General features: G+C 43.4%; 1 protein-coding gene across 4 annotated transcripts in view; it reads right to left on the bottom strand.

Moving 5' to 3' along the window:
• The window catches only part of LOC121283200 (activating molecule in BECN1-regulated autophagy protein 1-like), a 508780-nt gene that overhangs the window by 312978 nt on the left and 182751 nt on the right, over window positions 1–13051 (bottom strand). For 3 of the 4 annotated variants that reach the window (XM_041197450.1, XM_041197453.1, XM_041197451.1), the window contains one exon: window positions 5856–6029. The exons of the other annotated variant lie outside the window; for it this stretch is intronic. In XM_041197450.1, the coding sequence (XP_041053384.1) occupies window positions 5856–6029 (174 nt within the window). The remainder of the gene's footprint in view (window positions 1–5855; window positions 6030–13051) is intronic. 4 annotated transcript variants of the gene reach the window in all.

The raw sequence follows: 13051 nt of genomic DNA, 5'->3' as shown, positions 1-13051 counted from the left end.
TGGTATCTCCGGGGCAGAGATTTATAGGTTTGAGCTTGCACTCTAAACACGTATTCCAGTGCAGCACTGATAGAGTGTTGGGTTGGTGGTCTCATTTTCTCAATGCTCATTTAACATGCCTGTTTGGTGAGTATTAAAAAGCCAATCTCACTATCCAAAGAGGAACAAAGAGTTCTCCAACTAGTACCCTGACGTACAGTGCTCTCTCAATCATCACCGGCAAAAACAAATTAGCTGATCATTGATGGGAGTTGCTATGCACAAAATGGTTGCTACATGTGTTTACACCAAGTCACTGCACTGTAAAGTAAATAATACATGAAAGTGCTTTGTGAGTTTGAGAGGTATGGTGTTAGGAGGTGTCTCTTAAAGAAGTCTTTTTAGTCTTCAGTAGGCTAGCTCCAAGGGCGGAATCATCCCAGATTTGCACTAAGTGCAGTAGCAGGCGCGAAGAAAGATGTTTTGCCCCACTGGCCACAATGGCAGGTTTTCGCACTGTATCGTCCCTTTCCCACCTCAAATTATGCAGTCACAGGAAACATGCCGAACTGCTGGCAGCCGGCTTCCGATTGGCCCATCACGTTGTTACTGCTTCCTCACACTGGGAGCCCTATTTAAACTGCAGCCGCAAACACATTTCTCAATGCTTGCAGCTCAGGGCTGCTCTGCTGCAGACATGGCCCCGAAAGCCAAGAGTGCAGTCCCCCAATTCAGCCTTCTGGACGCTCTGGAGACCCGCCACGATGTCCCCTACCCTTACTCCGCCCACAGGAGACTCATCAGTGTCACCAGTCTGGCTTGGGAGGTGGTGGCAGAGCCAATGCAGCACACCAAAGGTCAGCCATATAGTGCAGAAAACAGATGAATGATCTTATCTGTGCTGCCAGGGTAAATGAACCATTTCATCAGTCTAAACTCATCCATTCACAAGCCCATCACACATTCACTGGCATCTCACTTACTGCCAGCTCAAGGGACATCACCACTCACTCTCTCACACACCCTCACATCTCCATCTGGCCTCATCTCCTCTGGAGATAGCTTCTTCACCCTGTCCATGGCTCCACTCAGCACATATACACGCCCGGCACCCTTCTCATTTGGTCTGGCATGCGCCTTGCTCACAATCTCTCCATCTGTCTTTATGCAAGACAAGATCAATAGTAGAGGGGGTGTGAAGTGCTGGATATCAAGGACTTCATTCCATTTGAGCATCGGGAATTGAAGCTGGCTGGTGAGGATGTGAACTGTTCCTGTGGCAACTGGGAGGTTGGCAGCAAAAATCTACATGAGGATCCTGCACCACATCATCCCTCTCTCAACTCTACTGAGTCCTCTATTCTGTGTTCAACTCAGCAGCCAAGCACTAATAATCTCCATTTTCCATCCTAGGCACATCTGCCAAGTCGCTGTCAGGCAACCTTAACCCTGACCCCAGCACCAAGATAACCTCAGAAGACGACCCTGAGCGCAGCACCATTGAAGACCCATCACGGTGCTCACCCACACCCTCCACCAGCAAGGCAACACGCCTGGGTGGGGTCTAGATATAGAGTGGCCTCAGGAACACAATCTGGTGAGCATACCACACAATATGTTCCACAACAGGTCACCAGCACTGAGGACTGCTAGAGGCAAGGAATTGCAGTCCGAGTCAGGTGATAAGCCTGCAGAGCTGCAAAGAATCACACGTACATCAGGAAGGGATGTCTGATGCACTCCTCAGATTGCAAGGAATGGTGGAGGAGTCTGTCGCCTTCAGTCTGAGGCGATAGCGTCGGCATGCCAAGGCACCAAGGCTAACACTAGCAGGATGGTGGCCGCCATGGTGACCTTGGTCCAGGACATCGGTCCTGCACTGCAGCAAACTCCATTGCTGACACCAAAGTTGGCCTCTAACAGTGTCAATGCGAGGTGGGTGTGGGGCAGCTCTACCTCACTCCAACTTCCCCATCTCCTCAAGGAGTCAGCCAAGGGCCCTTGGGCACTCATACGGAGGACCACCAGGAGCTCGACACCCCAGGGTCATCCACCCAGGTGGCTCCAGGAATGTCCAGCCAATGCAAACCCCCTCTTCCAGTGATGCCTGCAGCTCCAGCTCCACAGGCCGAGGAGGGTGCAGTTGGCCCGCAGCGGGGCACACAAAACATGAGGGGGCCCTCCAGAGAACGCATACCCAGGTCATCACAGGCAACAGGGCGTAGCAGTTAGCAGGCTGCCTCCACCTCCGCTGCGGATGTCTGTGGAGCACCAAAATGTTGTGGCAGGGTTAGGAAGGCTAAGGTGATGTAGTTGCACAGTGCAAGCACGGGTGTTAATCCTTGTACATAATGTTCACTATTGTAAATAAACTCCCCAGAATATCTCCTTGCCTATGGTGCCTTGTTATGATGAGCAGTGTTCATGTCACTCAGATGTGAAACCTTGGTTCCTTCACAGGATAAAGACAGGCATCTCAGTCCAGGGACTCTTCCCTGTGCAGTGTGTAACCTTTAGACCAAAGTGATGGTCCGGCTTCACACTCACTGGACACATTAGTGATTCCTGCACCTCAATGGTGCTGGTCATTGTTGCCAGAATGTCATAGGCAGGCATCACAGAATTCTGTCATTCTCTGTGTGCTCTCAGCATCTTTAAGCTGGGGCTGGCTCCTATCTCTTCAGCATCTGTGACCAGTGACGCTGTGCTCCTGAAGGGGAGAGGTGCTGAAGGCGGACAAAGGATCAGATGGAGTTTCACTGCTGCATCTCCATGACATGACCCTAATCACAGAGTGCAGGCAAGCTGCCCTCAGCCAGACAGAAGTCAGACATTCACAGAGGCAATGTGAAGATCTATGGAGTGTCCTCACTGCATCTCATCATCACCCTCCTGGAATCTAGCGACTATTAGGGCCTCCACTGCATCTCCATGACAGGCGCCTGAGCACAGAGTATGTGCACTGCCATCAGCTACGCAGGAGTCAAACGTCACAGATGCAAGGTAAAGATACTGGGACTGTCCTCACTGCACCTCATCATCCTCCATGAAATTTGCAGCTGCAAGGGCCTCCCATGCGTGCCTGCCTCGTCTGGCCATTGCTATGGCCTCATTGCCAGCATCCTCACCTTCGAGGATCTCATCACTGTCATCTGCTTCAACTTCCTCCTCATTGGAGGAGATATGCTGCTCTTCCATCTCCTCCTCAGGCAGTTCCTGCCTCCATTGCAGCATCAGATTGTGTTCAATCAGCAAGCTACAATGATGCATGACACCTTCAATGGGCTATATTGCAGTACTTCACCAGACCAATCAAGGCACCAGAACCTCATTTTAAAAGGCTCCACCAAAGTCTGGTTCACAGCATGAGCCTTGTTATACTGGCTCTCTGCTGCAGTCGGAGGCCGCTGCACGGGCGTCATCAACCATATCCTCTGTGGGTAGCCCTTGTCCCCGAGTAGCCAACCCTCCCTGCAGCCTTTCTGGGCTCTGGAAGATGTCAGGGATCTGAGACCTGCTAAGGGTGTAGGAGTCAGGGACGCTCCCAGGGAATCGTGCACAGGCCTGTATAGGATGTTCTGTTGAAGGGTCACGAGGACTCGAAACGTCAACTGTGCTCTTCTCTGCCAATGCTGTCAGACCTGCTGAGTTTTTCCAGGTATTTCTGTTTCTGTTTTTGTTTTGGATTTCCAGCATCCGCAGTTTTTTGTTTTTATCCTTGTATAGGATGTGTTTGTCGTGGTCGCGCACCAGCTGAACATTCAGTGAGTGGAAGCCCCTGTGGGTGAAGTAGTTGATTGCTTGCTTTCACAGAGATCTAAGCACCATGTGAGTACAGTCAATGCACCCTGCACCAGTGGAAAACCAGAGTTCTACACAAATCTCAATACTGTTTCTTCCTGGCTTTTCTGATCCTGGGCGAAATGCACGAAGTTCTGTGCTTTCATGAAAATGGCGTCCGTGATCTTCTGGATACACGTGCATGGAGGCTTGCAAGATCCTGCACAGATCACCTGTAGAGTCCTAGAAGGAGCTGTTAGAGGGAATTGAATAGGCACTTGGAGGATGAAAGAGTTTATATGGTTATGGGCAAAATGTGTACACACAGGACTAAGCACTTACAAAAAGCCCAGCACGTGCATAATGGATGAATAGCCTGCTTCTATAGTGTAAGCTTCTATAATTCAACATACAGTTGCATGGAGTTTTCGCCAGATTGCGTTGTTTTTTTCCAAAGCAAATTTGTCCAAAATAAAACATACAAATGCAAAAGATCTTGGACGTTCACATTCAAATGACATACAGTGCAAATCAAGATTCCACGATTTTTTCAGCTAGCTTACCAAACATGGCATTCAAAGCTAGCCAAACCCATAAACTTGACCACATCCCACATCAAATTAATCACTATTGTGTCCATTTGGTGTGCCTTCAAGGAAGTTCTTCAAATTAAACTGGCGCTTCTCAGTGCATTAATATATTAAAAGCTTTTGGTTTTTTTTCAGTTACCAAGAAACTGACTATTGTACACCAATATAACTAGAAAATTGCTCTGTATAGCTTGTTTAAAGTCACTATCAGTTATTTAAAATCAGGCAACTCACAGGTGGTGGACACTGAATAAAAATGATTATTTTGTGTGATTAAACACATTTTAAGTTGTATTATTCAAACTGCGCCATTACCACTCTTAAATACATCAAGGAATATCTTTTAAATTATGTTCTAAAATGCATCCCAATTTCCTTGAGTTCAAGTGGTGGATGGGGGAGGTGGGGGGCCCTTCTCAAAATTAGTGCATTTTGCACCTGGACCGCCGACTGCACCCAAGCAAGTCTTTCTTTTTATGCTGAAAGTATCACATTCAGAAGTTATGACAGTAAGATCAGCCAAGAAAGTAATTCCAAAATAATAAAATCAATTCCAAAATAACAAAGTAAATTACCAAATAACAATCCTTAAAACCAGAGGCATGTCTCAGTCACCAACAGCTGGAGCTGTTGGCTCTCTAGAAGTAGGGAAGGCCATCATTCAAAAGCTCAGGACAAGGTGATGTACCAGATCTACATTTCAGTCAACATATTTGCAATTGTGACATGACCAAAATGTTTAAATGCTTCATGGAGATAGCATTACATAATATAAATAGGGATGAAATGTAAACAAGAGACTCAAATGAGACTTCTTTCTAGATCAAAATTAACATATCAGAAACTGAAATTCCTGTGCTATTTCATATTTTAATAAAAAGCCTTTCATAACTACAGTTATGTTTCTAAATGTACAGAAAAGTATATTTTTCCCAACTCTATCATGAAAAGTCTTTTCAAAAATTTAATCTGTGCATGTGTGAGGTGGGGAGAGAGGATGTACAGCAGAACATAGCCACAAAACTAACAGAATATTACTCCAAAGCACCATTTATATAAAATTGTAGTTGCACAAATGCAAAACAAAAACTAGTTTGGTATGATCTTTGCAAGAAGAATTTTCCAAGCCCCTTATAACAGTGGCATATTGAAGAACTTTGCAGCTAATATAAAGATATGTCTTCACGAGATTATAAGGTTCCCTAAGAATATACCTTTCCCCTTCTATTTAACATCCATCCATTCTTGGAGGAGAGACAAGGTGGTGTTGAGCTCCATGTGATAATGATGTCAAATGGCATTCCACAGTTCAACTGACAGGAGCAGTCCATGAAAGGAGGGGCAGAGATGAGGGGCAAGGGGGCGAGAAATGAGGAGAGGAAGAGGGCTAACATGGATCAGTGTATGTTTTAAACCACTACAGTGGAAAGCTCCACCTAGTGACCATGCGTAGCAGTTACTGCTAGCATGTCATGTGTATCAGAGAAGAATTCAATGTGTACTTACTCAAAATCATCAAAATCCATATCAGCACCATCAATGGGTTGGGCCGGGCTGCTTGTTGAATTTTCCAAACTGGCTCGCATTCGGTTTGGCTGGTATCGCATCGAGCGCTGTCGAATACTGTCCCTACGTGAGAGGTACTGGATGATCCGATGGGCGTAATAGGCAGGGGATAACCTGAAAAGGTACAGGTATAGGATTTCAATTTAACTCAGCTCACTAGCTCAGGCCCAACTAATAATATATCAATCCTTTAGAAAGCTGGATTTATAAATGCAGGGCATGAAACGAGGAAGGCACATGAGGCAGAATGCAATTCAAACACAGAAGCTCAGTGTAAGTGGCATAACAGGATCACAACATGAATGTTTAGCAGCCAGAATGAACAGAAGATGTTATTAATAATACAGCAGTCAGAAGGAGTATGGCAATCTCTGTCATAATGGCTAGATCTACTACTCCATTACAGGATCATTGATCTCATGTCCTAATACTGTTAAAAGAGGCTTTGCTGGCAAGAGTGATTTGCCCAATTCTTCACTCTACTATTTGCAAACCTGTAGGCTACTTATTTTGGTTTTCCTCAGAAGGAAGTGAAACAAACTGCCACTTCCTTGCATCATAGAATGATAATGCATAGAAAAAAGTCATTCCTCCATCGGCCTGTGCCGACTCTTTGAAGAAGTTACCCAATTACTCCCCAGTAATGTTTTTCTTTTTAAGTATTTATTTAATTCTCTTTTGCAAGTTAGTATTGAATCTGCTATCATTGCCTTTTCAGACAGTGCTTTCCACATCATAACATCTCACTGCATTTCTCTTCTCCTGGCTGTTTTGTCAGTTACCTCAAACTTGTGCCCTCTGGTTCCTAACACACCTGCTAGTAGAGACAGTTTCTCTTCATGATTCTGAACACCTCTATTAAATCTTCACTCAGTCTTCCCTGTTCTAAAGAGCACAATCCCAAATCCTTAATTTCACCACACAAATGAAGTATTTCATCTCTGGTGCCATTCCAGTAAATCCTTTCCAAGTCCTTGACAAGTTTCCTAAAATGCTGCGCCCAGGGTTGGACATTATATTCCAGCTGAAGCCTAACCAATGATATATAAAAGTTTCTCATAACTTTCTTCCAGTTATACTTTTTGCTTTTATTTGTTAGAGATTCCCACAAATTTTTAACAAGCATCTCATCAACACGTCGTCCACCTTCAGATTTCTGTAAGCAAGTCACCTGGTGTCTCTGTTCTTGTGCGCTGTTTAAAAATTGTACCATTTAGTTTATGTTGCCTTTACTCCTCCTTTCTTTCAAAAGGCATCACTTCATACTTCTCTGCATTAAGTTTAATTTTCTACGCATCTTCCTACTTCACCAGTCTGTACTCTCCTGAAATCTGGTGCTATTTTCCTCACTACTTAATTTCAAATTTTGTGCCTACTGCAAACTTCGAAATTATGTCCTAAATACCCAAGTCCAGGTCATTAACAGAGATGGTCCTAATACTGAACCCTGGGGAGCATCACAGCAGTCTTAATTCCAGGCTGAGAATCAACCAGTCACCACTACTTTTTGCTATCTATCCTTAAGCCAATTTCATATTCATGTTACCACTGCACCTTTAATCCCATAGGCTTCAATTCTGCTAAAAAGTCTACCACGTCGTACATTGTCAGACATTTTTTCAAAGTCCAGGAACACAACTCTCCAACACTATGCTGATCAATCCTCAATCACTTCACAAAGGAGGAAAAGAAAAAAAAAAGTCACACTGGCATATTAGTTGGTACAATGGACTACGGAAAAGGGGATATGTGGCTGACTAAACAGACAGGCCACAAGTTATACTTTAATTGTGCACAATAAAAAAATATGAACATATGAAATAGGAGGTTAGTCAGCTCTTTGAGCCTGGTTTGGCATTCAATAAAATCATGGTTGCTCTTCTACCTCAGTGCAGCAGGGTGCATCTATCTCCACACTTGTCAATTCAGAGTATCCAAAAACTTTTGGATTTGACTTTAATGCACTCAATAACTGAGCATCCAACAGCTCTGTGGCAGCAAATTCCAAAGGTACACAGCCCTTCAAGTGAAAATATTTTTCATCTCCTTAATTATTTGTCCTTTATACTAAGACTGTGACCCCTGTTATAGGTTCCCCAATCAGGGGAAACATCCTCCCAGAAACTAACCTGTCAAGCCCACAAGTAGTTTGGGCTGAATCTTCTGTGGAGTGACAATCATGATTGGATTGCCACTCTGCTCCTATTTTCCTACTTTAGTCTGGAGCTCCATGTTTCTCACTTGGACTTCCAGCCCGATGTGCTGAGAAACATGGAGCACAGCTGCTCCTGGTGGCCTTTAGTGCAGTTCAGGGTCGTTGGAGGAAATGAAGCCACACACCCTTATGGCACTAGCTGCTGCAAACTGGCAAGTTTAAAAAGCCCCAGCCATTTTAACAAGATAGGAGAGAAGGTAAATGTGTAAAGTAAGTTGCTGAGGGATCAGATCAGGTCGGGTAGCAGGGGTTGGATGGGGGCTTGGAATTGTCAGGAGAGAAGTGGATCGGTCGTGTGGATGGGGTTGGGGTCTGGTAGTCCAAGAGCGTGGTCCGGTGGTAAGGGGCATGGGGTGGGGAGGGACCAAGGGTGTAGGGGCTGAGTAACATGGTTACCCAGGAGTTAGAATTGGGTTTAATCTGACCAAATTTTCCTGGGTAACTATACAGCTAAAAGAATCAGAACCATCCAAAGTCTCTGACCTTACATCAAAGTTTCAGGGTTCCAAAGACAAGGGATTGCCCACCGGAAGTTTGAACTGCCCAGCCAATCCTTGCGTGGGGTTCCCCAGCCTAACTTCCGGGTACCTCCAGGGTATGATCCTCCAGGGACCAGAAGATGTGGGCCCATATGCTTCAGTGAGATCACCTCGCATTCTTTTAAAGCTGAGGGAACATAGCCATAGCCTACTCAATCTCTCTTCATAGGATGACACTCTCATCCCAGCAATAAATGCAGTGAACCTTTATTGTACTCTTCCTCACCACGCGAGTATATCCTTCCTTAGTTAACGAGACCTAAACTATTCACAGTATTCCAGTTATGGTCTCATCATGGTCCTATACAATTGTAGCAAGGCTTTTTTTAAAAAATCATATTCCGAACCCTTTGCAATAAATGTTAACATATCATTTGCTTTCTTAATTGCTTGCTGTACCTGCATTTTAAATTTTGTCATGTGTATCCAAGGGCAACAAGGTGCCTCTAAATGTCAACACTTCCCAGTCTCTTGCCATTTAAAAAAAACTATTGTGCATTTCTACTTTTCCTACCAAAATGGAAAACTCTCATTTCTCCATATTATATTCTCTGTCTTGCCTACTCACTTAATCTGCCTAAACTTGTTTGCATTGTGCTCTTTTCACAGATTACTTTCCCATATAGTTTTGCACCATAGGCAAACTTATACACATTGCACTTAACCCCTCATTAAGTCACTGTTATAGCCTGCCAACCTCAAAATTGCCCATTTATTCCTATTCTGTTTCTGTCTGTTAAATATTCCCCAAACCATGCTAATATATTTTCCCAAACAACGAGCCCAAATTTTTTGCAACAACCTCTTGCGCAGCAGTTTATCGAATGCTTTTTGAAAATCCAAATACTCCACATCCAGTGGTTCCTCCTCATCTCTTTATTACGTAAAAACTGTGGCTCCATTGATAGCACTCACACCTCTCTGTCACAGGGGTTCAAGTCCCACTCCAGAACTTGAGTACACATCCTAGTCATTCGATTCACCAGATTCAATTATTCTGATTCACCAATCCCAGTGCAGTTTAAGTGGAGCCCAATGCAACAGGACAGCTCCCCTCTTGCCCCAGTACTAGTGCCAGAGTTCCATGTATCAAAACCTATGCTTGCCTCACCACTCTTTCAGCCACGCATTTACCCTTCTAATCTGTTTGTCCCTATGCCAATTTGTTACCCGGGTCACTTGCAATCTGGAGATCATCTGTGAGGTTTGCGTTTTAATTTCAACCCTAGCTCCTCAAGCTTTCTCAACAGAACCTTGTTCCTAGCTCTATTATAAAATTTTCTTTTAGAAAAATTGAATCTCAATTAATTTGACTTTTGTTTTATTTGAATGGGCAATCATAACCATCACAAACCTTGTATCAGGTTCAGCTGGGTTTCACTGCAGAAGATCATTACAACAAATCACTGGCTGAAATTTTCCTGAAGACTGGTGCCAATATGTAACTTTGCTGTTGAGGTCCTAGTATGATGTCAATTAGGAGAAAAGCTATGGAGAACATAACCTACGGGGCTCCATAATTTTCCCGCAACTTTTGTGTCAGCCATTACTCAGCATTGATAATGGTTGGAAGTTATTATCATATCTCTGTCCTCCACTTGAAAACAATGGCAACTGCAACCCTGCTGAATCCTTGACATTTTTCACACTGCTGTCACTTACATTTAAAAGTAATGGTACCAGTGGTTTGACAGTGACGTGTTTGATAGCTAACAGATTTAAAAATGAAACTACTCAAACAATTAAACATAGGCTTAGAGGACAGGCTCAGCACACAAATGGAATCTCCATTCTTAAATTCTTGACATGCTCCAAATTTCAACAGGCCAGCTGATTTTCCCACGAGATCAGCTTAGAAGTAGCACTTCGAACAAGTGCTGTACTTAGGATTTGCTTTAAAAGACTATTTTAGAACTTAAGATTTCCACATAACCAGTTCATGGAATCGCTGCAGGAAAAAATTGCCATAGCCTTTGCTTTGCCACTATCTTCATAGACATCAATTTACAGTCCGAGTAATTGATCTTACAGATGCAGGAAAATCTAGTTTCCAATTGCAGCTCCTTTAATGAAACAATCACTGAATCTTTGACTTATAATGAGGTGAGAAATTTTAAAAACATTTTTTCTGTGTTTATTTTTTCTTGGTGATTGATTTGAAATATGCAATTTCTTAGTGCAGTCATTAAATGAACCATCAAGAAACAATATTAGCTTCAATGATCCCCAGAACCACCAGACTGTTTGCAAATATGTGAATAACAAGTCAATAAACTTGATAAAAGACAGGATGTATGTTTTCCCCCTCACTGCTAACTAATATGTTGTTTATTGCAGGCAGCTCACAAATCTTTCAGGACTTACTGATCCACTTAACCTAAACCTCAACCAGAGCTTAATGAAATCGATCAAAGATGTTAGCCAAATATTCCTGAAGATTGTCTCTTGTATCCGTTACCTACTTGTACACGTGCACCAGATGGCATGCCAAATACTGTGCATAACCACAAGATGTACAATCGACAAGCAATCTTTGAGACAACATGGTGCATTTTTAATTTGTAACAATAGACAATCCTTTTGTTTCATCTCTACAACTTTCAGTCTTTTGAAACCAACCGGTAGCAGCTGGGAGGTCAATTTATTGGACAATCCACTTCGAGACCCCTATTAATGGCAATCAGATGGAAACATGCAAATATATCACAGCAATGACTCCCGCTCAGAAATGTTCCTGTTAAGGAGTTCCTGGTCTTTGTTTTGCACTGCTCTGCAGGAGTGCTGCAAAGATTGTGAAATCAGCTACATGAGGGAACTAAACTTGGATCTCAGTACTAGCACAGGGATCACCTTGGTGAATGCACAGTCATTATATTAATAAAAGGGGAGACAATCTTAAAGGCAAATTGCAAGGTTCAATACACTAATTGTATCTGTGCCTGCAGCTAAAAACAAGCAGGGCATTGTAGTTCATTTTAATTTGTTCTCCTTCCTATATTACTTACACGTGAACTAACTCAATGGCTTAGCACTTCATCTTTTGGTGTGGCGCATGACAGCCTTCTGGACTCAACATAAGAATTCCAACAATTTTAGGTCACAACCTTTGCCTCCATTTTTTTACATGTGCTTTTTATTGCTGGGCCAGATCGTTTGTGGCTCGTTTCTTCCTTTAATCCTTCATTTTGTATTCAGATGGTTGCTTAGTAGTCATTCACACCTCATCTGGACACATCTTTTGTTTCTTTACTATACCTATTATCTCTCTCTTTGACTTTTGCACCATGAAATCTTTTGTGATTTAATCTCTCCTGCCCTCCACCTTATCATAGCCCTTCCATTTTGTTGTTCGTACCCCATCCCCACTTCTACTGGCTTAAAAAATTTCTATCTTCCTTCAATTCTAATGAAAGATCATTTGAACCTGAAACATCAACTCTGTTATTCTCCACGTTACCTGACCTGCTTGGTGTTCCTGGCGTTTTTGTTTTTAACTCAAAAGCTGACTGCAAGAACACAGACAATTGTTCAAACAAACATTCTCTTTGGTTGAAAGAATATTCTGCTAGGTAGCAAATGAAGGAGGGGGAAGAGACATTTTTTCCATTGCCAATGGGATCAAGATAAAATACCAAGCAAAGATGGTTCAGTTATACAGATGTGCCAATCTCAGTCTCATAAATCAAAAGACAAACTTTTAAAAATCAAAAATTGATATAAGTCATGATTCGCTTCCCACCCCAACATAAATCAATAATAAAAACAAAAAAACTGCGGATGCTGGAAATCCAAAACAAAAACTGAATTACCTGGAAAAACTCAGCAGGTCTGGCAGCATCGGCGGAGAAGAAAAGATGGTCTGAGGGCCCTCAGCTTCTTCCTCGAACAGAGGCCCGAACAATCCCCATCCACCACTACTCTCCTCCGTCTGGCTGAACTTGTTCTCACACTGAACAATTTCACCTTCAACTCCTCTCACTTCCTCCAAATAAAAGGTGTGGCTATGGGTACCTGCATGGGCCCCAGCTATACCTGTCTCTTTATGGGGTATGTGGAACATTCCTTGTTGCAGTCCTACTCCGGCCCCCTTCCACAACTCTTTCTCCGGTACATCGATGATTACTTCGGTGCCGCTTCATGCTCTCGTCAGGACTTGGAAAAATTTATTAATTTTGCTTCCAATCTCCACCCCTCCATCATTTTCACGTGGTCCATCTCTGACACTTCCCTTCCCTTCCTTGACCTCTCTGTCTCAATTTCTGGTGATAGACTGTCCACCAATATCCATTACAAACCCACCGACTCCCACAGCTATCTCGACTACAGCTCCTCACACCCTGCTTCCTGTAAGGACTCCATCCCATTCTCTCAGTTCCTTCGCC

Source organism: Carcharodon carcharias, chromosome 10 (genome assembly GCF_017639515.1).
Source record: "Carcharodon carcharias isolate sCarCar2 chromosome 10, sCarCar2.pri, whole genome shotgun sequence".
Lineage (NCBI taxonomy): Eukaryota > Metazoa > Chordata > Chondrichthyes > Lamniformes > Lamnidae > Carcharodon > Carcharodon carcharias.
Note: the sequence above shows the minus strand (reverse complement) of the source record. Positions and strands in the feature narration are given on the sequence as shown.